General features: G+C 52.4%; 1 protein-coding gene across 11 annotated transcripts; it reads right to left on the minus strand.

Annotated features, from left to right (window-relative positions):
* On the minus strand, nucleotides 1-26,623 carry SEPTIN8 (septin 8). 11 transcript variants are annotated; one of them, XM_045488596.1, is made up of 10 exons: nucleotides 26,328-26,473; nucleotides 14,364-14,484; nucleotides 13,224-13,419; nucleotides 12,702-12,882; nucleotides 12,045-12,206; nucleotides 11,364-11,460; nucleotides 10,995-11,163; nucleotides 10,627-10,759; nucleotides 10,342-10,532; nucleotides 1-1,324 (listed from the first exon to the last, which is right to left on the minus strand). In XM_045488596.1, the coding sequence occupies exons 1-10, from the start codon at nucleotides 26,355-26,357 to the stop codon at nucleotides 1,159-1,161; spliced, it is 1,446 nt and encodes a 481-aa protein (XP_045344552.1). In that variant the 5' UTR covers nucleotides 26,358-26,473; the 3' UTR covers nucleotides 1-1,158. The 11 variants fall into 11 exon arrangements, with proteins under 11 accessions (XP_045344552.1, XP_045344510.1, XP_045344500.1 ...); XM_045488554.1 differs by lacking the exon at nucleotides 26,328-26,473 and adding an exon at nucleotides 24,397-24,510; XM_045488544.1 differs by lacking the exon at nucleotides 26,328-26,473 and adding an exon at nucleotides 24,397-24,508 and having other exon boundaries at nucleotides 1-1,321; nucleotides 12,702-12,888.

A 26,623-nucleotide genomic window follows, 5' to 3' on the forward strand; every position in this document is an offset into this window, starting at 1 on the left:
TACAGGGCTTTGGCCTCTTTATTTTCTTTTTACAGTTAATTCCACGCATAAAAGACTTCATAAAGCACTACGGCTCTGGCTATACCCCGGGCGAGCTGCTGAGGGTGGAGCTGGCTATTTTGGACAGACTGCAGTGGGACCTCTATATTGGGATACCGCTGGACTTCTTGACCATAGTAAATACGAGGAGTTTGCAGAGTCTGCCCTAGACTCGTGTGCGCCTTTGGAACAGCTGTTCACAACATAGGATGGCAAAGCACAGGCGTGCACACGTCCTTACACGTACCACAGTGAGGTGACCCACAGGGCTCATGACACACGTAAGAGGGAAAATGGAGATCTTAAATCCAACACAGTTCCACCAGACCCCCGCTTCTAAAAGACAATAGATTATAAAGATTTTTTTGACGGCACTGTTGTGGTGAGTTTCTCTTTAAATACACACTGCAAAAATATTTAACTTTCCATTCTATGAATACTGTACATAAAAAGCTGTCTGCCTGTGCTACACTTTACACACATTCACTTAGCTGTCTTTATTCACCTACACACGATCCTTATTGAGGCTTTAGACCATATTGATCTGGCACTTAAAAAATATTGTATTAGTTGGTATTTTTTGAGTTGGGGAATGATGGTCATTCTTAAGGAATGATTCCGTTAGTAAGGCAAAATTATGCAATGGGAAATGTATGGGGTTTTGGTCGGTTAGGAAGCATGAAGATTAAATCACTAAGGGCTGTTTCATTCTGAAAACTGGCCATTGTTGCCAAGTTGCAGTATACAGATACAAGTAACTTTTCTGCTTTCTTAATCTTAAATAGTATGCTTCTGTTTTTCAGAACTGAAACATTGTCATCTAGGTACTTTAAGCTCTTAATGACCATCCCAGGAAGCAGATTGTCTTTTCTCTCCAAGGTTGAAGCTCAGCTTGGCCACAGAATGAGTATTAAGCTTCAAGTCCCTTATGGGGCCATGGATGGGAATGGAAGGGGTTGGGCAACATCGGATGCTCCCTGATGGAAATTTAACTTGTTTGCACTTTTGGTCATTGATATATGAAAGGTATGGGGTTTTCTGATCTAACATTAAAAACCACGGTCTCTAGTTCCATGCCCTGGTGGTCCTGGGCTGGCCCCACGTGGTGGAGCTGCTGCCTCAGAGGAATCCTTCCCTCCACGTCGCGTCCCTGACCAGGCAGCTGCAGCACTGTATGGCGGGCCACCAGCTGCTGCAGTTCAAGGGCTCCACACTGGCCTTGGTCATCATCACCTTAGAGTTGGAGAGGCTCATGCCCGACTGGTGTACTCCTATATCTGATCTGCTAAAGAAAGCACAGGTAGACATCAACTTTGCCCCGGACCAGGCTCTCAGTTTTGCCCCTTGAGCTGATGCACTCTGCCCCCAAAATGGTACACATCGCCCTTCTTGGCCCCTGTGGGCTCCAGATGTTCTGGCCACAATGACTCTGTGAAGAGTCTACCTAAGGCCTAGGCTTTGTACACTTGGCATACCCTCTGGATGAGTATGGGGTACATGTTCCCTTCACTGGACCAATTGGGTGGGTTTCTTGACAGGGAAAAGAGCTTTATCTCAGTGGCAGCCTTGTTGTCAAGAGGATGGGGTGAAGTCCGGGGCATGTGCCCGGCTCAGGAGGAAGCACCCCTGAGCTTAATATTGCAGCGTGTAAATCTCAGACCCCTCACCTTTTGTTTGACTGTATGGTACCGGGTACTGGGGTACCATGAGGGAGGCACTGAAGGATCGGAATCTCTGAGTATGGACAGGGTAAGATGGAAATGCATAGTTAGATGAATGACAGTTTTACTGAGGTTGGAGGTGGATGTCCCTGAGATGGTGGGGTTAATGCTCTTGAGCCAAACAGTTGGACCTTCCTGAAATTACTCTGTGCTAACATTTAAGCACTCACTATTTTATTTGGAATGTAAAATGGTTCTGTTTCAAGGATGACTCTATTTTAATTACAGGTCAGTAGTGAGCAGTTGAGCCACTGCAAGGAACTTGTAAAGTAGCACCTGAGAAGTTTGTAGTCCTCTTCCTGCTCAGACAACTTTGTTTCACTTCCCAGCCTCTGTGCCCCTACCCTAGTACCCTTTAGAGCATCATGGCAACCCCTTCTTGCTGGGATGCCTCTAAATTCTAGGCTTTATGGATCCTGTAACAATAAAGGAAGAAGGCACTGGAAGGCAACTGAGAAAAAGCTCCTGAGTCTTGAGAAGGCAGTAAGGAGAAAAAAGGCAGGTGGGGGGTCCCTGTTGGGAAGGGTGGTCTGACAGATCAAGACCCTGCTCTCTTCTCTCCCATGGGTCCAAGACCAGCATGAATGAATGAATGGTCATACTGCACCTTGGTTTTCCCTTCTTCTCCAGCATGGACTGGTGGTGGCCCCTAAGGGAACTGGAGTCAGGCCAGCAGTGGGCCTTGCTCAGGACCAAAGGGCCAGGCTGGTTCTGACTGACCAGCTTGTGCCGCTCCACCTACGGAGCTGGCCAGGTTCTGTCAGCTTCCCAGACTTCTGGGAAGTGTAGCACTTCAAGTGCCAATGACCTTGCCCATCATGGCAAAAATGGGACTGTTTCTCCAAATGAATGTCCCCTGACTTGGCCATGACTTAGGTCTTCTCTTCTAAGACCTGGATCATAAACTATGCTTTGTTCAATGTACAGTAACTTGGTCAAACTTCACACATGTTTGTCCTTTGTTACCCTTAAGCAAAGTAGTTTACTACCTTAGAGGAATTTTATGTTTAAGAATGATCTCAGCAGCTGACCCCTGATGGGGAAACACAGCTCTGAGAGCTTTAGGTCGAGATGAGCAGGTTCTGAGGCTGAGGCTGCTCCCAACACAGCACTGCTAGAAGGAGATGACTGGCACAGCTGTGAGGGAGAAGCCAGCTGTCTCTCGGACAGCAGGACACTACAGAGCCATTGTCTGGGCAGGAGAGTCCAGCAGGCAGAGCTGCCCCCTGGAGCTGTGTAAGCAGCGTCAGGAATACGAATGACAGAACCACACATTTCACAGTGATTTCTGAAGTCTTGCCACCCTGAGCAGTTTTTTGTAAACAGGCTAAGCTGTGAGGAATACGACCTGCTGCTAGATGCAGAGAGGTCACAGACCAGGTAGACTATAACAGTGCGCGTATGAATCTCTACCTATTGTCCACACAAATTTGCCTGGTGGAGCTTCTGTAAAAATAAAGTTTAATTCCTTTCAACCTCATCAGAATCTTATTTTAAATGTATTGGATATCCAGCATTTAGACTCGATAGTCACATACACTTAGAATACCACCTCCTGGGTCCCAGCAACAGCTGTCTGTAGTCCAGCACCAATGGAGAGGCTGAGGCACAGCCTGCTGCTCATGGCAACCCCTCCCAGGGCCACAGCTGCCCCCTGCCCCCTTCCTTGCGCTGGGAGTGAGGACTGGGGGCGGGGGAAGCAGGGAGTACGGGCTCATGCTGAGCACCCACCCCAGCTCTGGCTCTGACTTTGGAGAACTGCAGGGAAGTCTTGACCTCTTAACTAGGGAGCTCTGAGTGGAAGCTGGGTCCTCAACGCTAATCTCTCAGAGAAAGGAGAAGGTGGACCTGTGTGTGAACCCTATACTGAGAAAAGGGACAGCCCTGCTTTAGTAAACAGTATTGCTCTTTGAGAAAGCAAACTTCTGCGTTGCCAAGTACCACTTGGGAGTTTGAGAAAAGTTTTTAGGCTGTTGAGGCTCACCTTGGGATTCCAGGTCCCATCTTCCCCTCTCTCTCTCTCTCTCTCCCTCTCTCTCTCCCTCTCTCTTTCTCCCTCTCTCCCTCTCCCTCTCCCTCCCCCTCTCTTTTTAAGCAACTCCTATCCCACCTCAGATCAGAGATTGGGATTGTTGTGGTGGGAGAAGTATGGACACCATTTGTCTTGCTTTTGTCCCTGTCTACAGAAGGGGAGGGATTGGTGAAGGACTGTAGCTGCAGAAAATGGAGAGGAGAGAAGACACGGGCAGATGGGCTGAGAACAGAGTGGGGGAGCATCCTGGGCCTTTTTAATACTTGTCCAAATATTACTTCCCCCAGATGGGTGAGCGAGCTGTACAATGCTGTTCCCTCTACCAATGTCACCTTTGTCTCCTCTGGTTTCCTGGAGGGTTTTTGTCCTTCAAAGCTCGGTGAAGACTTTGCTTCCCTGCTAGCTGACTCCCCACAGGGAGAGCTAAGCTGAACGTTCATTAGGGGTGTCTGCACACAAGTCTCCCCGGTGTGCTGTCACCTTCCTGACCTGAGTCCCCCTCTCCTTGTTTTGGTCTTCCCAGTGATGAACCTAGTGCCCAGTAGAGAAAGCTCCTCTGCAAATGAATCCACAAGCTTGTCATCGCTTCCCTCCAGCACTGGTCTGCCCTTTCTCAGCCAAATATCCACCTACCAGGGCATCCCACCTCTACCAAACCATCTCAGGTCCACCAACCCACACTTTTGTGTGTCAAACTGCACACTTCAATTGTGGCTACATTTTCACTATAAGTCCATTATCCCACTGGGTTGCCAAGTAGCAACTGTAGCTCAGGAATCAAGGGTACGGGCTACCAATAATCAAATCTCAACTCCACCAGTTACTAGCTGTGTGACTCTGGGTAATTACTTTACCTCTCTGCCTTACCTATAAAATGGGGGGGGGGGGAAATAGTACCTGATCTTGGAATTATTATGAACATTAGAGGAATTAATGCACGTAATGCAATTCAGAACAATGCCTGACACACCATAAGAACTCAGATGTTAGTTGTCCCATGTCAAGCCTCTTCCACAAGGATGTAAACTCTTAAAAGGCAGCCCTTCCCTTCTCTGGTGGCCTGCACCCACTCACGCACGCTGAAGATTGATGGACCATAGGCTCTCTCCTAACTATGACTCTTTCCTCCATCCCACACCCATTCCAGAGCTTTTCACAGAGGCCCACAGCAGGAGTCACTATTGAAACACAACTCCTATAGAAGCTGGCCAACCCCACAAAGTTCACAGAAAAGACAAGCTGTGTTTTACCACAGTCGTAGCAGATTAATAGGCTAGGAAACATGTTAAATCAGAAAAGCTACTGCCCAAAAAAGACACCACAAAAACTCAAAATAAATGCAAAATTTAATGGGGAAAAAAAAAAGAGTACAAAGTGAATGGAAAGGAACAAAAACAGTCAATGTATGAAGGAGTAAATGAATTAACAGGTGAAGCAGTTTTAGAAAAGCATGTTAACGTAACAGACGAGCAAGCCACACTTCCCTTGGGCCTCTTATCCAGTAATATGAGCCCCACTTAACGAGCACCCACACACAGACACATGGAAACATATATGCAGTCAGTCTGCACAATTACAAACCACCTCCTTTCGGGTTACCCATCATCAGGGTAACCATTCATGCCGGTTCGCCTGAGACCGTTCCGGCTTACACCTGTTGATCTGGCATGATTATTAACAGGACCTGCTTTCACTCTGAAAAGTCTCAGTTTGGACAATAAATTACATGATTCTACCCAAAACCAACGTAGCTCATGAGAGACATGATCATAAATGCCAGCATGACCCCAGTGACAGTCCTAATAATGCCAAAAGATGATTCTGAAAAGGAGAGGCAAATCAGATCCTGCCTACAAGGGTCACATCCCGGACGGGGTAGCTTGTTAAATAACGGCACGTTTTAAGCTCATTTTGTGCATCAAGGATTAATTTGGTCTCAGCTGAAGATGATAAACTTACAAACACAAATAGCCCAGGGAGAGAAGGGTGGCAAGGCTCACTAGAGCCGATGGTACCTGTGGAAGCAACTCAGACCCCAGAAAGTGTTAAGAGTGACAGGTCTCCCGAGAGATGCTGGGAAGCCCTGCACCCATAGGAAGGTAACCAGCCACAGTTCCGACCTTCCAGTATGCCCGAGCTGCAGCCCACAGGCTGTGGTGAATGGGTGGCAGGAGCTGTCCACTCCAGAGTCCCCAAATCGGCCCGTGAACCAGGAATCTCTGTTTCTTATACAACCAGCGAATCCTCTGGGTCACTGAGCCTCATCTTCAGAAATACATTAGCTGACAGAGGCGATCTTACAGGTCATGCCTCAGCCAAAATGAATACACTCTCACACATATAATCCCCCTAAAGTCAAGCCACCGACAGTCCACATGTGCCTTAGGTATACGCTGATTTGCCTTTTGAATGCCCACACTGAAGCCCCTTACAATCTGGATCCACCCCTGGTCACGGCATGACACTTCGAGCAGTTGCACTCCGGATATCCGTAAGACCTTCTCTGCTCCTGGTGAGGAGGAGAAGGCTGCCTTTTTCCTGCCGTGCCTCTGGGGACACACACACGGCTCGCCCCTCCTCCCCACTCTGAATGGAGCCCCATCTCAGAAGGGCAGGACGAAGCCAGGACTTGGTCCCGGAAATCAGTAAAGCAGGCCAAGGCAGAACGGGGGAAACAGCGATGGGAAGGAGGACAGAGGACATGAAAAACAAACGACCAATCCGACAATAAATTAGCGCGACTTCCCAAGGCTTCCGACTAGGGAGTGCACTAGACTGTGAGCTGCCTGAGGGCAGGGCTGCGTGTTATTCTGAGTACACTGTATCTAGCACAGTGCTCCATCAACATTAAATGAAATCCTTTCATCTACTCATTTTTTTATCTATTTCATCACACCATATTCTCAGCCCTGATACTCGCAGTGGCTCGCAGACCAACAGGAACATCGGAGAATCAATACTGCCAGTACTTCCTCACAATGATGCCCTGAAGAACGCAGTGGAGGTGGGAAAGCTCCTTGGCTGGTAGTGTTTTCTCAAATAGTCCACATACATCAGACACCTTCGTGTCTTTGCCTTGTGAGTCGGCCAGGAAAACAGAAAACAACGACCTTGAAATAAAAAAACGACCTTTTCCCGGCAGAGTACTCTTTGCATTTGGAATATGCAGGATTGGTTTGGGGGGGGGGCTCTTAGTTGGAGTCAAACACTTAACACACACGTGGAGTGGTCCCTGTGTATGGGTAGCACCTGTGGAGCACACAGACAACGGCTTTGGGCTGCTGTTCCATTTACGTCCACATTTAAAACACTGCATGTGGTCTCCTTCGTGTCCCACTTTCATCCATAAAGAAATTCCAAACACTGTCATCACAGGATGTTTATTACCCACCTCTCCCTAAATATTATAGGGATACTTTATACATAAGAAAGGTTTAGAGATATTTTTAGTTTTTAAAAAATGAGGGAATCTGTGTTACTTATGAAAATAACGGGAGAGGATATTATTTGTCTTTACGCTTGTGCCAAAATAAAAATTTAGAAGTATCTTAAAAGTTATTATTGAAATTAAGCTCTAGGTTAGAAAAATTAAACTGAGGGGTAATCGAGCGAATTTTGCAGCATGTATACCAGACCACGCGGCCACACCTAGGGCACCGCATGAGTTGCCATCTTGACGCTGAACAATTAGGCCGAGCATCGCCGGCTGGGGCCTTCGCTAGAGCGGCACATAACTGCTCCGTCAAGGAATAGTGACACTGTAAATGGAAGACCAGCCACTGGCTCTGAAAAAAATAAACCTTGTCAGTTTTGGATTCCAGCATTCATGGCTTTGACGTGTTTGCATAGAGAGGGTGGCCCACCAGGCCCAGGGCAGCCTGGGGGTGGGGGTAGGGGACAAAGCAAGGCTGTAAACACTGGAGTCTGTACCGGCTCCCAGTCCGTCCTCACACCATGTTATGGGAGAAGAAGGGTCACAAGGTGTAACTCAAGCAACTTAACACATGAAAGTCTAAAGTCCGCTCTTGACATGTAAGTCTGTGCGTGCGTTAACTGAAAAATAAAAATAAAACAAACAAAACAAAAACAGACACATTAAAAGATACGCAGACGACCAAATCAAACAGAAACAAAAGACAGCAAGTTGGCTGCTGGGAAAGGGCAGTCAGTTTGGCATTTGTGGCGAGCAAAGCAGAGAATTTGCTTTAGTTTGTGGCATTCCGGGCTGAGGGTCAAGATATGATTGGGAAATAATTTTGCGAAAATGGATTAAAATCTAAACACTAAGTATAACCAATCAAAGCAATCCAACTCAGTGGTCATGAAAAACCACCCCCCACCCCGAAAGCGCTCCTCACATACCCCATTCCCCTGACCAGGACAAGAGGAAGGGGCACTCCAGGCCACCTCACCTATCCAACTCCTGGCCTCACAAGGCCAGCACGGGAGGAGAGGTCTCTCCCGGAGGCCAAACTGACTGAAGCTTTCTGGCATGTCCAGCAAGCAGAAAAGATCTGTTTGCCAGACCCAGGCCACACTGGGAAGGCAGGGAGACCCGACACCACAGATGAACTCTCACCCCGAGAGCTGTGCTGGTGCCCTCGCAGCCAGCCTGCACCCCACCTCCTGGCCCTGTCCTGGCCACACGTCCGTATCTTCAGTGTCTGAGTAGTTTCTCCATAGTTTATCTCCTAGGAGATTCTGCCTGTCTTTTCTGAAACAAGATGGCCCAGACCAAGCTGGCAGGGAGCAGGGCACAGTCTCTTTAGATGCCAATACCTGGGACGTAGACCCACACACCCCTTTCCAGGAGAAACTGGATTCTTAGCCACTAGCTTGAAACCCACAAAGATTCCAATTCACAGAGCCCCAAGGCTCACCAAGCCAAGAGCTGGACATGGGGCTGGGGCTGGAAGCAAACGCAAAGCAGAGAGCAAATTCACATGGTTGAGGGAAATGTGGGGCTAGAGTCCTCCCTGGGGACAGGCAGGGGGTTATCTCTGCCAACAGTGCCAGCAGATGGGGTGGGACACACCAGGAAGCAGGATGAGGGAGACTATAGAAAGGAGGGATGGGGGAGGGTCTGTCCCAAAGCAGAGGGCAGGCCTTAGGAATAAGAACTAGCATTCATTCCTAAATGCCTGGCTTTGTCCCCCTCATCTCTCCCAGGGAGCAGCTCAAGAAGGTTTTTTCCTCAGATGTCTCTGTGCTTATGTGCCCTGGGGGCTGTGTGTGTTGGATGACAAGTGCCTGAGTCTGTGCATGTGATAGGGCTGGAGTGAGAGTAAGACTGTGTGCATGGGTGTATGTATGTGTGTTAGGGAATGGCAATACTAGGGGCGGGGAGAGTGCTGATGCCACAAGCAGCGTCCCAGAGCCACGGCTGGCTACCCACTGCATGGCCTTAACCACAAGCCTCCACTGCCACCAGGGAAAGAAGGGCTTGAACACACACATTCCCAAACATTCCAAGAAGACATGAGTGTCCAAGAAACTCGAGAATGAGGACAAAAATGGAATCATCTGCTTAGTTCCTCAGCTGACAAGCGAAAGATGGTATCTGACCCAGGCCAGGGGCAGGGAGAAGCAGGGATGGACGAGATCCCACAGCGTGATGAGGTACGGGACACTGAATGAAGTAGTGTGGAGGAGGGAGACCCCCTAGGAACCAGGGCATCTGGACTCTGGCTGAGAGTGTGGAAAGAGGCTTTGAAAAAGGCTGAGGAGAAATGACTCGGAGTTGCCCCCACCTGGCCAAGAGGTTCACTGCACTGCGGGAGGCTGGAAGCCTCCTGTCCTCTCTCTTCCAACTCTAACTTCTACTTGAAGGGCAGCTCCTCTCTGGAGCAGGGCTCCCAGAGCCCCTTCAGGGAGCTGGTGTCCTTCCTTCCACCAGGCAGTGAGCAGAGTGCCCGGGGGCCAGAGCTGCCTGGGCTCAAGCATCCACCTGCCAACCAATGCAGGTCCTACATCCACTGTAGAGACTGAGGGGGATGCACCACGCTGCCCAAGCAAAAACCACAGGAGATTTTGGAATCTGGAAATGCGGACATTCATGGGTCCTGCCCCTCTCTGGGCTTGAAAGACCTTCCCTGAGACCTCTACACCCTTTTAGGCCTGTGTGGCCCGGGCTTCACCATCCCAGCTCTGAGGGGGCGGCAGGAGGGGGAGGGAGAGAGAGAGAGAGAGAGAGAAAGAGGGGGGGGGACAGGAGGAAAGAAACAGAGACAGAGCCTGAGACAGAGCCAGGAAAGAGAGAGACAGAGAGAGAGAGAGGAATAAAGAATCGGGGGGGGGGGGTAACAAGGGGTTACCTGTGCAAGACAGAGCATGCACAAATACCCAGTATCCTGAGATATCAAGCTCACCAGTGAGAAGAAAAGAAAGGAGGGCAAGAATGAAGTGGGAAAGCGGGTGGGACTGAGAGCCAAATGGTGACTAGGCAGAGCATGGGCGAGAACCAAAGTAGACTCAAGGAGCCAAGAGTAGGACAGAGTGGGTGCCCAGGAGGGAGCAAGAGCCAGCGTGGGCAGGAGGCCCACCACCTACTTCTTCTTGTCCTTGTCCTTCCTCAGAGGCTGCTGCGAGGTGGCGTGCAAGGCCTGGGACTGCAGGGCCTCCACCGCGGCCTTCCTGCGGTTGAAGGCGCTAGTCTCCTCTTCCAGCTCCCTGCGCTTCTCCTCCACCTTGCGCTTCTCCTCCTGGTGGACCCGCTTGAGGTGCTCAAACTTCTCGTGCAGCTGGGAGCAGAAGAGGAACAGGGGCTTCCTGTGAGCCTGGTCAGGCCCCGCCCTCCCTCACCTGGCCTCTCCCAGACCTGGAGCCCACACGTACCTCCCTCTCCTTCTCCTTCAGCTCCAGCTCTGTCTCCTTCACTTTGTTGACGAACATCTGCCTCATCTCTTCCTCCTTCCTCTGCAGCTCACTCAGGAACTCCTTGCGCTTGGCCTCGTAAGTCTCCTGCAGACTGTGGAGACGCACAGACAAGAGGCCAAGGGTGGGATTGCAGCGGGATGGGATGAGGCAGAGCCGGAGAAGGGGGATCACTTGGGCAAAGGAGGGGTGTGGGGGTGCCAGGGTCCCCACACCCCTCCCCCTGGCTCATGAGACACCCCCCCCCCACCCCCACCAGGCACAGCTGCCAGCATGGCAAGTCTGGCCGTGGCTGTGGAGATGGGCTCACGCCCCACGCAGGATGTCACCTGAAGGGCTGGCTGTCACCATCGCTGTCCTGGAAGCCCATCTCCTCCAGCTTGCAGCGCCGGTACAGCTCGTAGTGCCGACTGTGGGTCTGTTCTCGGAGGTCCTCCATGTTCACTCTGATCAACATCTCCCGGAGCTTCACAAAGTCACAGTGGTTCTCATTCTCCACTGAAAGCACAGGACCCGTGGGACATCAGGTGAACACACACACAGGTGGGCACAGGGAGGAAAGGACACAGGAACAGCAGTCAAGTGTTCCAGGCTGACTCCATTGGCAGCACAGGCACTGGACAGTCAAAGGGAGGACACAGGCCAGGAGACTGAGTTTAGGCCCACCACCTGGGGATGTGCTCCCTCTAGTCACTTACCCTGCACCACTCCCCATGGGTACTGCCGTGCTCGGACCAGCTTGTTCCCCACCTTCACCTCCTCAGTGCTGCCTACCACAGCGAAGGGCAAGTGCGCCTGGAAAGGAGCCCAAGTATGGGTGAGCACTGGGTGGACAGACTAATGGACAGACCCTCCCTCACTATCCTGGACCCCAGGGAAGGGATGCCACACCTGAACAAGGCGTGGCCAGATGCTTGCTTCCTGGCTCTCTTTTAGAGAAGTATCCTAAGGCCTCCAAATAGGAGAGCAGGCTGAACCTGCACCCCCATCTTCCTCACATTTGAGGGGTTCTTTCAGACCTTGGGCTCCCTAGGGGCCATTAGAAGCTCCCTCACAGGACCTGCAAGCCTGGCTTTCCTCCATGTTCCCAAGCTCTGGCATCTTACCTGCTTACTCCTACAGGTTTCAGTTCCTGCCCTGTATCCTTATCTTGTGAAACTTAAGCGTGGGAAAGGCCCAGCACCAGCCCAATACCCAATTCCTCCCATCTCCTGGCCGTAGGACGTAGGACTGGCTGGCTTCCAGATGCCCACCCACCCGTCTTTCCCGAATCCTGGACATCCTGGGGAATCCTGGGGGAGCCAGAGTCTCTGGGGCTGCCACAGATCTATGCTGGCTCCAAGCCCCCTCTGGCCCTGAGGCCAGTGCCCAATGCTCACGTTCATGACTGCGTTAATCTCGGCAACAGCCTCATCATCAGTGGGAAACTGGTAGATCTGAACCCCATTGCTGACCAGCTCGCCCATGATCTTGATCTTGAACTTATGGAGCTCACTCTTGGAGATGGTGTCAGCCTTGGCAATGATGGGAATAATGTTCACCTGCCAGGATGAGGGGTGAGGGGCAGCAGGTTAGTTCTCCCTGACTGTGGACAGCCCTGCCCAGGCCACATCCCCAGGCAGAAAGGCAGAAGGCCAGAGCCTGAATCCAGCCACCTGGGGCCTTTCTAATGGGTGGTACCAATTGACTATGGGGCTTCTTACAGCCCTGGTTCCCTCAAACCACCATCTAGCCCTAAAAACTAGTCCTCTGGGCAAACCCAGCTTTGGTTTTTAAATAAGAAATAATTCAGCTAGAAGGAAGGGGCTCAGGACCAGACTAAGGAGACAGAGCTCTACAGAAAGAACCCAGAGTGATGAGGGCCCACGGGAGCAGTAGGGAAAAGGCAAGAGAAAACAGGACCAAGCCCAGGAGCTATCTGCAGGCCCCTAAGCAGCAGAGCCCCTGAGGACCACAGTAGACAGTCACACTGCAGCCCCCAACTCAGCGGAGGACCATGAAGCCCACGGAACAAGTTTGGGGGGCAGGGTGTGTACCTTGCTGTCTAGTTTCTTCATGGTCACCAGATCCAGGGACTTGAGGGAGTGCCCAGTGGGCGTGATAAAGTAGAGGCAGACATGGACCCTCGTGTCGTGGTAGTCGAAGAGTGAGCGGCGGATCTTCAGCTCCTCCTGCAGGTAGTTTTCAAACTGCGCGTCGATGTAGTCAACTATGGGCCTGTAACTAGAGACAGCTCCATCACTCCTGAGGCAGGCACTGAGCCACAGGGCGCGGGCTGCCCCCAACCTGCTCTCTGTAGGGACAAGCGGCTTCAGTCTGGGGTTCCCTGTCTGGGTACAAGTGGCTGACCCTGTCTCCTAACCTCCAAAGGGGTCCTTGGGACGTCAGGTGTTCCCCAAGAGGCCCTCCTCTGGCCCCCCATAGAGTGGAGGGCTTGCCGATTAGTGTGGGAGCAGCTAGGAATTAAGGGTGCTTGGGCAGAGCGTTAGAACTGAGCCCACCATGGGGGGAGGGGGGCGGGGATGAGAGTAGGCGGGGCCGCCCTTCCCGCCTCTTGCCTCTCATCCTTATTGATCTGATCCCCGAAGCCCACAGCATCCACGATGGTCAGCTTGAGGTGCACATTGCTCTCTTGGAGGTCGTAGGTCTGGGGCCGCAGGCGCACACACTCCTCATGATGACTGGCTTCCTCGGTCTCGAAGGTCGTGTTGAAGAGCGTGTTCATCAGCGTGGACTTGCCAATGCCAGTCTCCCCTGGGGAGCAAGGAATAGAGGAGATGTCGAAGTTTAGGAACAGGACTGTCCCTGGCTGCTGGCTAGGATGGGTGGGGCTTGGGCACCTCAGCCTCCACACGGAAGAGAGGGGCAGGCCTCCAACTCCATCCCTCGCTGTCCCCATCCCGAGGAGCCACCCCTTCTTGGTGGCCTCAAAAACGTGTGGAAGAAAAAGCCAAAAGGCTGACTTAGACATAAGCCATGGCTATGTGGGAGGTGAGAAATGTTTCCTCAGGGTGTGGGGAAGAGGCAGAGCCAGGCAGCTGTGGGATCCACTGGACATTAGCCTCTGCTAGCCTCAATGGGACCCATCACCTGCTCTGCACACCATCGTTCCTGGGCTGGGGCTGGTCATGAGCCAGGGTCTAAAGCCATCAGTGGCCTCCTGTTCCAGCTAGCTTTATCCGGTTCAGGACAGGCTGCTTCCCGAGGGGCACCCACAGCCCAGCAGATGCCAGGGCTTAGGCACCTGCGGAAGGTGTGGCAGAGCTCTTTGTACCGTTGGCCTTGAGACCCATGGAACCTCCCAGAGCCTCCCTGTTTGGGGCTGTATTTGTTCAGATGCGTGCCGGAACTCTCGCATGGTATTATAATAGGACAGTCTTGTTTACCATAGTGTTCTTAATACACAGTAGGAACAAGAGTGAATGTTTTAAAAATAAACACACAATCTAAACCTCTGTGATAAACACTCTCAGTTTACAAAGCACTTTCACAGCCCTGATCTTGTTCACTCTTCGAGGCAACTGGAGTCAGGCCCCCAATATCTGTCCTTGACCCTGGCAGAGACACCAATCAGTGCCTCGCCATGACCCTCAAAGTGTCTCTCTGCCTAGGAGGTCCCTTGTAGCTCAACAAGTGGACAGGGCACAGAGCTCCATCCCCTGTCTGAGGCTGCCCCCTGGCCAGACTATGACACATACCCACGCAGAGGATATTAAAGCTGAAGCCCTGTGTGACTGACTTGCTGACGAGCTGGTCCGGGAGGCTATCAAAGCCCACGTGGCCACCAAGTGAGAGGCTCCGGGGCTCTGGCTCTGCATTCTGCCAAGAGAGAAATAGGGCAAAGCAGTGAGCCCACCGGGGAAGAGGGGCCACGTGGGGAGAGGCTAAACCCCAGTGACATGCACCACCCCTGCCCTTGCCAGAATTCTCAGCAAATCTCAGGACACAGTGTGAGTCTGCCAGAGCTCCAACTCCAGGACGAGTTTCCACACAGGAAGCCCAATGTGCCTCAGGGCCCCCGATCCTGTCCTAGAAAAGGGCTTTCACCCATGGCTCTTCTCTACCTGGGCTGGCAAGCGATACCTGGGCCTGGGGCATCTCCTGGCACAGATGGCCCAGGGAACCATCTATCCTGGTTGCCATCCCTGAGGGTTCACCTGTCTTCCTGCCCAGGAAGAGGCCCCAAATGGTTCTCCCATCTTAAATAAAGATTTCAAGAGGCCAAGGTTGGAGAGTGTGTATGTTCCTGTAGCCCCCTCTCAGACCTCACAGACACTCCTACTGAAGCAGGATTCAAGCAGAGGCAGGCCTGGTCTGACCCCCTCACACCTGTTCTCCATCAGGGGGCCCTCCCTCATTGGGCTGGGCTCAGAATCCTCCATGTGCCCCCCTTGTTCGTCATATACCCAAGCATGGAGTGCACAAATGGGCCCCTCTAAAGGGGCTGGTGCTCCCTCACACCCACCACTGGGTCTCAGGGCTAGTGTCTGAGGCATTGTGACTGAGGCTTCATCCCTCCTGCCTCAGCAGTGTTCTCTAGGGATTTCTAGGCTCTGGCTCATACCACCCTCCCACACCCATTCCAGCCCTGGTTGTTTAGACAAAGGATTCTGGATGAGAATATGGAGGTCTGGCCTCAGGAGAGAGGCAGGCAGCAGGTCCCGAGTGAGCTAGGGCCACTGGAGCTGGCCCACAGCACTATAAAAAGAAACCAGCAGGACCCGAAGCAGAGGGTCAAAGTCAGACTCCAATTTGTGCGGATAGTTTCTCTGCTTCCCTGGGAATGGGGATAAAATGCTGTCCTCCGAAGGAAGGTTCCCAGGCTCAGCCTTCCCTGGTTTGGCCCTCTTAGGGGGCTGGCACCAAACAGCTCCAAGTTGGGCAGAAACATGTCTCCTCCATTCTTGAGCCCCTCTGCCCTGACTGCCCATTAGAAAGAGCAAAGATGGGGAAGGGCAGTGAGTGTGAGTACCATCCTGCCATCCTGCCCACAGCTCCAGAGGGGAGGAAACAGGCCCAAATGGAGGCAGCCCTAGGAGCTACTGATCAGTAGACAGTGTGTGGCTACCAAACAGTGGATACGCTGGGTGCCTACCCTCCTGCAGAGCGATCTCCTCAGCACCTGAGCACATTCTGACTTCTTCATAGCTGCAGCCTGTTGACTTAGCCTGAACCCCTCCAACCATTCTTTCCTCCTCACCAGAGCCCCTGGCACACAAACTCCACCCTCTCTCCTTGACTAATAATGTTCCCCCCGCATCCCCACCCCTGCTTAGTCACTTTAGCCTTTTATCAATGACAGCCAAGTGTGTGCCATGGCAGCCTAGACTCCACATGGACCCTCTGGGCAGTGGTACTATCTCCTCAAACAAGTCGGGGTTACCCCTAAATCTGCTCTCTGATAACGCTCTCTGTGCAGAGCCTCTGCTCTTACAGCTGACCCTTTCTCCATATCCCCTGTCCCCAGGGAATCGTGTCACAACCTCCCCACTCAAGCCCAGGTTGCCCCCAGGGCTGCAAACATAAACCAACAAAGAGGACCCAAAGGGAGCTTCCTCTCACTGGTGCCCACATCAGAAACAGTTAATGGAGCATAGAATGTGCTGGGTCAGGTCCAAACCCCACACACATGGCATCCTAGGCCCTCACGGTCTGAGGCCTTCCTCACAGGCTCGGCCAGGTTACCTCTGAATTTGTTCTCCTAACAGAGTCCGCTTCTCAGGGCTCCAGAACTCACTCTCCCTTTTCCCCGGCACCTGCTCTGTCCTGGCTCTATACACCTACATTCCAGACCCCTCACTTGGCTGTGACCCCATTTCCATGCACTATTAGTCGTCCTTTCTTTATGCATCCCGGTTCTCCAATTCTTCCATAAGCTCCCTGAGGTTGGCTGTAGGCGGGGGTAGGTCAGGCTTTCTGCTCTTCCCACCCTCCCACCACGATGCCCAACATGCTAGACAATGCTGCCATTTATAAACTACTGAACACTGTCTTCAACTGCTGTGGCATCAGGGGCATCTGCCCACCTCACACAGAGCTTCATTATTTAGTCTCGGTTCCACCTGCTCGTGGCAGCTTAAGGATCAAATGGGGGACAGAACAGGGAGTCTAGAGCATTTCTCTTTGCAGGCGAAACAGAAAATCTCCAAAATTTAAGGCGTGCTGTGCTTGCAGAGAAGGCTATGTGTTTATTCATCCTCTTCTTCCAAGGGTGACACAATCAGAACGCAATCCAACATCCTGTAGCCTGCCGCCAAAACCCATCCCGTCAGCTGTGTCTGGGAACCACACGCGCGCGCACACTCGGCCACAGAGTCCTTGCACAGAGACAGAGGCCATCCTGGTTCTGCATTTCCCCCACTTCCTCACAGCTCCAGGCTTCAAAGTCTCAGAGCAGCACTCGGATGGGGGTTCTTGCAGAAGTCCACCTATCCTCACTCACCTGGCCCTGGCTGCCTTCAGTCACACAACACTGCTCCCTCTGGAGAAGAGTGTGGAGTACAGGGAGGTGCTCATCCCCAGATTGCTGTCCAGGCTGCACTCTGTCACTCCAGGGACCACAGGGCTGAGGCAATCAATGCCTGCTCAAGAGCCTCAGGGACCATGGGACTATTGATCTCTAGGACATGTGTGCACACACACATGCATACACACAGAGGAGTGGCCTCTGGTCCTGAGGAGGGCAGATTGCTGTTCCCCCTTCTCAGGAGACAGATCTGACTTCCTGACTCTACCGAAGTGTGACTCTCACTAATGCCAGCCTCTCTGATCCTATATGTGTAATCAACAACATGTGATCCAAGGTGTGCTGCTCACTACCAAGTGCCTGGACCAGGTGTCTTTGCTGACCCAGCCTAGGAGGAGCCAGCAGCCCCCAAAGCATCGTCAGCATGTCTCAGTTAATACACATCAGAAAGAAATTGCAGATCTCCCAATGGCTGCCTGATGACCCTACAAATGCCCTGCAATTTGCAGCTAAGACCTCAGCTCCAACTCTAAAGGTAGGTCCTAATAGTCCTGAGCCAATCATCAGCATGATCCCATGACTGGCTCCGTTACAATCAGGTGACCCAGGATGAACCTTCTTGATCATCTTATAACCATTAGGGGGGCTGGAATAACACTAAAGCCCACTCAGAGGACAGCAGCACCAAGAAAATCACAAAAAAACAGAAAGCCAGTGTCTGCTCTACCTCTGAGCTTTTCCCTTTGCCCCCTGCCATATCTCCCCTTTACTGCTTCAGCTAGTTGAGTGGGCCCATCCAGTCCTTGCAAATGAGGACATCTTGACTGCTAGGGTTTCCAAATTGAGACTCAGAATGCAAAGGAACAGAGAGAAAGCAAGGAGCGTAAGGAAGGGAAGAAAAAAGTGTAGAAAGTAAAACATCTCAGTGTTTACAACCAAAGGAATGAATGAATGCCAAATGATGACACAACACCTCACTGAGGACCACCCTGTGTGAACTAAGCCAAATGGTTTACGCTTTCCTACACGGCCCTTCCCCACCCTGTGTGGCTGACACCACTATAATTCCCATTTTACAGGTAAGGAAACTGAGGTGCACAGACACCAGAAAACGAGTTGGAGCAGAGCCAGGATTTGAGATTAGCCAAGCCCTTGCCCTAAACCACCGTACTACACTACCTCCCCTATTCTTACAAGGCCCCCGGACTCCTTCATTCAGTCGCTCAGCACACACACGCCAGTCCTGCCTGCCAGGTGTGCCAGGCCCTGGGATGGCTGCCAAGGAAAAAATGAGGACACCGGATCCCAGACCTCAGGGGCTCAATCTGACGCAGTTTAAACTCAAAGGGCTACAGAGGCCAGGCAGGTAATGTAAATGAGTGAAGAGGAAAAAGTACAGGAATAACAACAACAATGGCACTAACAGTTGTCGAGAGCTTACCATGTATGACTCTGAATGTCATCTGGCCCACACATCAGCCCTATGAGGTAGGCTGTAATATCACCTCCATCAGACAGATGAGAAAATGGAGGCTCCAAGAGATGAAGTCATTTGCCCATGACCACAGTGCTCAGGAGGGTGAAGCCAGGATCTGCACGGAGACAGTATGACTGCAAAACCCACGCTTCTAGCCACATCACTCCGTGGCCTGCTGGCTGAAAGACCTGCTGACTTGGCTGAGTGTGGGGTCCCTCAGGGAGAGGTTAGGAGCGCCAGGGAACTGCAGAGCCTGTGCTCAGTCCACAATGGCCGTGGTTCTGCAACTCCAGCCAACTGTGGGAACGCAGGCCCAGTGCTGCCAAATCTTAATGATTTTTCCAGAGAATCCACAAATCTAGATTTTTACGTGCAACGCCCTTATTCTGAAAGGTTGGCAACCAACACAAACCGAGCACACCACCGGGGCCCAACACAACCTGTCTGAGGGGTGTACCTGGTCCATGGCCTGACAGTCTGCAACGCCGCGTCTGGTAGGAGAGTGAGGTAGAAGGACAACACACTCGTGTCTCCATTCTTGGGGCACGGAGACCCGCAGGAGGGAGACCCGCAGGAGAGAGCTCCGCAGGAGAGAGCTCCACCGGAGGGGCCTTCGGCTGGACAACTCACCTCCCTGGCCTGCTGGCTAAGGGGGCTCCAACTATCCTCAAAGCTCCAGAACAGAGTTGGCAGCTCTGAGCCCTACATACACAATGGGAAACTCCACAGGACCATTATCCCCTCTCTAATCACTAACAAGCTTTTGGCTCCTGAGCCAGGCCCCAGGCTTCTGTGTCATCATTTCTTTGGCACATCAAAGACAACAACCAAAATAATAACTGCTCAGGCCGGCTGCATTCCTCCATGCCCGACCGTCCGGAACAAAGTAGAGAATGGCATTTTGTTATACAGCCCAGTGGATAACTAGGACGTCATCTTCCCGACCAGGAAACGCTCGCTCCGAGCTTTCTGGAGCAGCCCTAAATGCCAGCCAAAAGGAGATGCTTCTTTCACCATGAAGAGAGGTGGGTTTGGGGGAGAAACCATGTCTGATGGCTTGCCCACACAAAAACAGGATTTTATCCAGAAGAAATTGGAAATCTGCTGAATGTGTGAACCAACAGAGCCAAAGAAGCTGTGAGTGGATAAAGAACCCTGATATCAAATCTCCCAAACTAGGCTGGTCTTTGGGATGGGAAGAGAAACGGTAGCCCACTGGAAGTGTACCTGACTCCTGATTCCTGGACAAAGAAGAACTCCCCATCCTAGGCCTTCCACAGAGTTCTCTGGTGCCTCGGTCTTCGTACAGTTTTCTCCCCCAGGCTCTTAGGCCTAGAACCCACTGGCCTAAGCACCCTGCTGGGCAAACAGGAAGCCCACTTGCCAGGAGAGCTCCAGCCCTAGGGAAGCTCTATTAATTGTTGAGCAATGGACCCACGAGTCATTGCGCCACTGGGAGCCTTCCCCACCCATGTTCCTGGCACAGACTATCCAATCCACAGCTATAGCTACTCTAAGCAGCCTGGGACTTAAATAGCCAGAGCAGAGGCTGCTGGCCAGAACCCGTGGTCATAGCACAACTGTCCTTGAGTCTGAGAGGAATCCTAGGAATTTTCCCAGGAAAGGCTTAGGCTCACATCCCAGGATTCCACAGCAAGCCTCTAAGCCCAGGTCAAAGGTTACGGGAAATAACCAAAGGGAGGTGTGCAGGAGGGCAGGGGGTAGGAATGTTGCTATCCTGGGCCAGAAGGGAAGGATAGAGGCAAGATACACCTATCCACAATCAAGGGAATACCTAGGAACAAAAGCATCTCTCTCCTAACACAGCAAAAAAACCTGGGGAGGAGAGGTGCCTGGGTGGCTCAGTCAGTCATTAAGACTGACTCTTAATTTCAGCTCAGGTCATGATCCCCGGGTCATGGGATCAAGCCCCACATCAGGCTCTGTGCTGAGTGTGGAGACTGCTTGGGATTCTCTCTTTCTCTCTCTCTCTCTCTCTCTCTCTTTCTCTCTCTCTCTCTTCACCTCTGCCCCTCCCTGCTCATGCATTCTCTCTCTCAAAATAGATAAATAAACATTTAAAAAGAAAAAAAACCTGGGAGAAGACATGAGCATAGACCAAGCAGCACGGTGGCAATAACAGCACCAAGGTAGGTAGGCCCCAGGAGGAAGCCACCGTCACTCTCAAAAGGCCAGTCACCCCCTCCTGCATCCTGGGAAGTGAAGGGACTCTGGGTGCAAAACTACTCCCAGGAGCCTAAGGCCACCCCTATACTCCATTCTCTCAGCTTCCCTGTCTCACTAATAGGCACTTTCCTCCCTCTTCATGCAAATAGAAAGCCAGGGCCAGGGCCACTGCTTAGTAATATGGGATAATTTGTTGCATACTTCTCATGACAAAATCAGATTTCCAAGAAGCCATAAGAAGTTACCAACTTCTGGGCCCAACCAGCTCGCTCCAAGCCTAGGACACATACCTGCTTAGACTGTGTTGTGCTATCTGAGAAGGAGGGGTCCATCCCAGCATGGAGCAGATAGGAGAGACACTATGGGCCTCAGAAGCTACTGGAAACTCATGAGTTCATACTGTCCCATTTGGCTCAGGGACTCCAGCAACAGCTCCCACTGCTTTGCAGTTGGGAAGCCATAACTGATCTGGACATCACTGGAAGGAAACAGACTATGTTCCCAAGTGAATGAGACCCCACCCTTAGAAGGGGGAATGGGGACAGCAAACATGACCCTCCCCCTCTCCAATCCCAGGATGGATGCCGGTGCTGGGAAGGGGCAGAGAAATGCAAGGGCACCAAAAATGGCCAGTGGATACTCAGGGCTGCTGTATTATAATTGTCTGTCACTTGCTCCATTCACGCCAGCACCAGGTTAAGTATCAGGCTTGCACCCTGGCCCCACAACCAGGTCTGGAAAGTGGACTTGAGTCCATACCCAATGGTCCTTCTGAACCCCAGGCCCCAGGGAGCCCAGACCTAGGAGGCCCCTCAAAGAATAGTTTGAAACTATGATCTGAAATATGGGGCGCCTGGGTGGCGCAGTCGGTTAAGCGTCCGACTTCAGCCAGGTCACGATCTCGCGGTCCGTGAGTTCGAGCCCCGCGTCAGGCTCTGGGCTGATGGCTCAGAGCCTGGAGCCTGTTTCCGATTCTGTGTCTCCCTCTCTCTCTGCCCCTCCCCCGTTCATGCTCTGTCTCTCTCTGTCCCAAAAATAAATAAACGTTGAAATAGACCCTAATTCCCTCCTTCCCTGATTCTATCCCTCTAATGTGTCCTCCAGCATAGGGGCCAAGAACTGCCTGGAAGCTATGTGTTCTAAGGATGAGAATATCTAATTGCCTCAAGACCACCCAGGGCAATTAAAGTGAAGTTTACAGGGTAGTGCCTGGGTGACTCAGTGGGCTAAGCATCTGACTCTTGATTTTTGTTCAGGTCATGATCTCATCATTCATGAGATCGAGTCCCACATCAGGCTCCATGCTGACAGTGTGGAGCCTGCTTGGGATTCTCTCTCTCCCTCTCTCTGCCCCTCCCCTGCTCATGCTCTCCCTCTCTCAAAAAAACAAAACAAAACATTAAAAATAAATAAATAAATAAAATCAGATATCTTTAAAAAAAAAGTGAAGTTACAGCCAAGATGTCCCTTGCCCTGTTCTCCACCACCTCTTCCCAACCATGGTTCCTCATGTGAGTCCTGAGGATACAGATGGTCCCAGCAAAGAACACTCCAGCTCTATCATGATGGCAAACTGCCCTTAGAAAATATTCTTTCCCCATGTGCCTGTGTCTCCCTCCTGACCTACACAGCTTCACATTGGGTTGTCTAGCAAAGCTTGAGCCTTGCGAGCCATGCCTGGGGATCTCAAGACCCGTGTTGGAAGCACAGGGGCAGGAAGGCTGCAGAGGCTGCAGGGGACACACGGAGGCCAGTTAGCCCTCAGGCCCTTTGCTCTGTCATCCTGCAGTTGCTCTCTTCCAGTAGCTGGACCCGAGCCACAGAGACATTCATGGTAGTTAATGCCCCAGTACGCACCTCCACCTAACCCATCTTAGAGCCCCAAATTCAGAGGGCTTTACCTTCTCTGTCATCTCAAGGGTTACTTGGGTGCTGGGATTGGGTCTCAGGTCCAAACTTGCCAATGGCCAGAGACTGCCATCCTCACCCAACCACAGGCTGCTGGTATCAACAACCTGATGGGCACAAAACATCCAGAGCCCTCTATGCCACCCAAAGCTTTTCACAAAAGTCAGGCCCTGGGTCAGGGCCTCCAACCATTTTCTCATCTTGTTGGCACTATAATTAGGCTCCTTCTTGCCACCTTCTCTGTTCCGAGCTTAGTCAGTCCCTTATCATGTGCTCCCTTGCATCACCAGTGCCTTCCCACCAGCCTCCCTGCTCTGACCCATTCCAAACAAGATCCCAGGCAGACCTTCCTAGAGTTGACATCCATAGCAAGGCCCACTGCCCATGAGGGTGGTGGGACAGAGCTGCAGCCTTGCAGGTGGTGTTCACTGATGATCTCTCGACACCACCAGGGCACTGAGAGCTTCACAGACATTCCTTGCTGTGCTCTCATTTCTCTCTCAGAATGGCTCAGCAAGGAGGTTCCTGGCCATTTTTACAGGACAGGGAGATACCAGTCCATGACAGAGCCCTACTGCGTGAGAGGGTTGCCTCCCACACCCCTTCCCACCAGCTTTTGATTCAGGGAGGGAAGAGGCACTCCTTGGATAGCCTGCTTCTTGGAGAAGTGTCAAGATTACAGGGGTGACAACGGAAGTGACAGATGGTGCTGGGGATAAAGCAGAGATGGCGGGGGGGGGGGGTTGGGGGGGGATGACTGGCTGGGAGGAATGCCAGGCATGAGGCTGCCATGCTCACGCTTCTTCCCTCTCCCCCTCATAGCTCCGCATTCCCCCAGCTCTAAAGCCTCCCTTGCCCTGGAGTTTCAGCCCTGCCACATGAGATTCTGACAGAAGGAACACAGGAGATGGCCATGGGTGCAGGAAAGTCTGGAACCCATTAAGGAGTCTGGGACCTAGGAAGGAGGAGGAGCAGAACAAGAGTGGACAGGAGTTGAACTGCTCAAGGACAGCAAGAGGCAACAGAAACTCCCCAGAGTGCTGTCCCAGACATACACGCCCAGGAGATGTCAACCCTAACCCCGTGGTTGACCTAGGATTGAGCAGGGCCTAGACAAGATGTAAAGGCTACTGATCCTGTTTATATCAGGCTATGTGGGCTATAGGAACCCAGCACATAATGACCTTGAAGTACAAACTCCGTATGCTCATCTAAGCTCCAGAACGGGACAGTTCCCAGGCCCTCCAGGGCTGGGCTGACCACCAAGCCAGCCTGGGGTGGGGGCTGGGAGGCAGTGTAGACCTGCCAAAGCTCAATCAAATCATAGCCTCATGGTCAATGCTTAACACCAAAATCAACCCTGAGGCTGGGAGACATCTAAACAGATCTCCAAACATGCCACAGACTGCAATTAACCTTCCACAAACTCTTTGAAGAATATTAGTATGGTTGGGTCTATTTTATAGCAAGATAGAGAAAGAAATAATTTTCCCAGGATGACAAGCCAGGAGAGCAGAATGGAGTCCAGACTCTGAAATTCAGGCCAAACCCCACCCAAGGTCTCCACCCAAATTCAACCCCATACAAGTCCTCCCAGGAGGCTGCCGGCTCAGAGCATGGAGGGTGTGGAAGGCGTCCACCCAGCCAGCTTAACCTGACATAGTCACCAAGGCTCCTGGACAGCCATACATACCTGAGTCAGTCCTGTCTCTGTGCCTTGGCCCACCATGGAGATAATACCCAAAATCCTCACAGAAATGCCAGCATGGGAATCTGAGGGAAAGGCCTTTTCCACTCCACCTCCTGGAAGTGCAATCAACCCTCTCAACTCAATTCTGAGGACAATCTCTTGGTGTGCAGTGACAGGAGCCCTAGGGAGGGGACCATGGAATGGAGCAAACTCATTTTCTGCTGCCTTCCTATACAGAGGACCAGTTTCTACCTCCACATGGACACTAGGTATCATGTGTCATTTATTATGTCCTTATCACATGCCAGACCTTGCTCTGCATACTTCACCAGGATTCTCTCGCTGAATCTACCCAATAACCCAAGGAGGAAGGTAATATTTTCATCCCATTATATAGATGAGAACACTGAGGGGTTAAATAATTTTCTCAAGGTCACATGGCCAATAAGTAGTAGCCTAAGATTCATATCAGACAGTCTGATTCTAGTTACTCTGCATACCGCTCCCACCAGCAAGACCAACTGTTAGGGTAACCTCTGACCACAGACAAGACTCAGACATAACTTTCTGGTCAGCTGGACACAGAAAATGTACACAGACACACATGCACAGATGCACAAACACTGCCAGATCTCTTGGCCTCCAGCTCATCAGCAGGTCTCTTAGGATTCAGAGACTGCCCTCCTTGGGTACATAAATTCCAATTTATAGTGCAGGGGTGAGGTAAACCTCTGATTCCACTCCTCCTGTATTTAAACTTACTTAACCGACACAGCGCCCCTTCCTCAATGGGAATAAAACACCTCAGTCTAGAATTATGAAACCAAGAGCTCCTGCTTCAGTTATGCATATTTCCAAAGTAGACCAACAAATGTATTTTCAGATTAAAGGGAAAATTTACATACACTAATTCAGATGACTGTATTTATAGCATTAATTACATAAGTCCTGACTCCCTTATTTAGCCCCAGAACCAATTCCTTATCGGTCACATATTCAACATTTCCCCCTCCCCCCCAACAGCCCTGGGCCCTCCCTCCCCTTTCCCGCCGACCAGGGCCTCACATGCTGGCAAGAGGACACAGCTTCCTTCACTGTCACAGCCCAGCCTCTCAGACACACCCAGATCCAGCCTCAGACACCAGAGGACAAGCAGACACAATCCCCAAAAGGCTCCCCTCCCCCAGGTGAATTATAAACACCTTTAGAAAGTTGGCTATTGGTGGGCTCAGCCCTATAGAGACCCCTGCAGGGACCACCCGAACCGAGAGCCCTGCAGAACGCATTCCGACTGGGGCCCAAACAAACATCCACTGGGCTGTATCCAGAATCGCTGGTTCCTGGGGGAATGGCTGCCTCAGACCGGACCACTGAGGTGGGACCTGCCTGGAATCGCACCCGGGATCTGAGCGCTTAGGTGGGGAGTGGGGATGGGAGAGGAGTGGAGGGGAAGGCAAAGAAGGCCCAAGGTCTTCGGGATCCAAGTCTGCAACTCATTTGAAAGACTCCCTAGGATCCTTTGGGGTTTCATCTTCACAGGCTGTGCCCATCCGACAGCACCTGCGCGGCTAGGAATCTCCCCCCCCCCCCCCATCAGTGCAGAAACACCCAGGGAGATGTGGGGGTCCGGAGGATCCTGGATCTCCCCCGCCCCCCTCCCCGGCCTCCGCAGCTCCTGGGCCCCCAGTATGTCCTCGCACCTGGTCCTAACCAGGCAGGTATTTATTTGCTCCTTCCCGCGAAGGGGGTCTGTCTCTCGTGCGCCCAAAGTGGACGCCCCCTCCCGACGCCCCGGGACCCCGCGCTAGCGCCTCGAAGAGCTCGTTCGGGTGTCCCCGAGCTGACAGCCCGCCCGGCGCCCCCCGCCAGCTGCAGGGCGGCCCCTTCCCAGCGCCCCGCGCCTCTAGCGCGCCGCGGCCCGGCAGGGCCCTCACCGAGAAGCGCTCCAGGTCAGTGGCCGCCATGGCTAGCTCCGCACCAGGCGGGCGGGCCGGGGCGAGCACCCGGGCCGCGACGGGGACCAGCCGGCTGCGGGACGCGCTCCGCCCGGGCGGCTGCGGCTGAATGGATCCAATATGGCCACTTCCTGGAAACTCCCCTTGGCGGCGGCGGCGGGAGAAGTCGCGGAGCCGCCCCCGCCCCCGCCCGCGGGACCGGCCTCCCCGCCCGGCCCCGCCACGAGCGAAGCCCGAGCCCCACTTGGACGGCCGGGGGTCTCCGCGGCGAGGCG

Source organism: Leopardus geoffroyi, chromosome A1 (genome assembly GCF_018350155.1).
Source record: "Leopardus geoffroyi isolate Oge1 chromosome A1, O.geoffroyi_Oge1_pat1.0, whole genome shotgun sequence".
In the NCBI taxonomy this organism is placed as follows: domain Eukaryota; kingdom Metazoa; phylum Chordata; class Mammalia; order Carnivora; family Felidae; genus Leopardus; species Leopardus geoffroyi.

Coding starts and splice junctions, on each gene's coding strand:
- SEPTIN8 (XM_045488536.1), bottom strand. CDS start 24,432: ATGGTGGGCCAAGGCACAGAGACAGGACTGACTCAG. Junction 12,207..12,701: donor TGAAGAAACTAGACAGCAAG/GTACACACCCTG, acceptor TCATCCTGGCAG/GTGAACATTATTCCCATCAT. Junction 1,325..10,341: donor AAGGACAAGGACAAGAAGAA/GTAGGTGGTGGG, acceptor TGCTTTCTTTAG/CAGATCAGATATAGGAGTAC.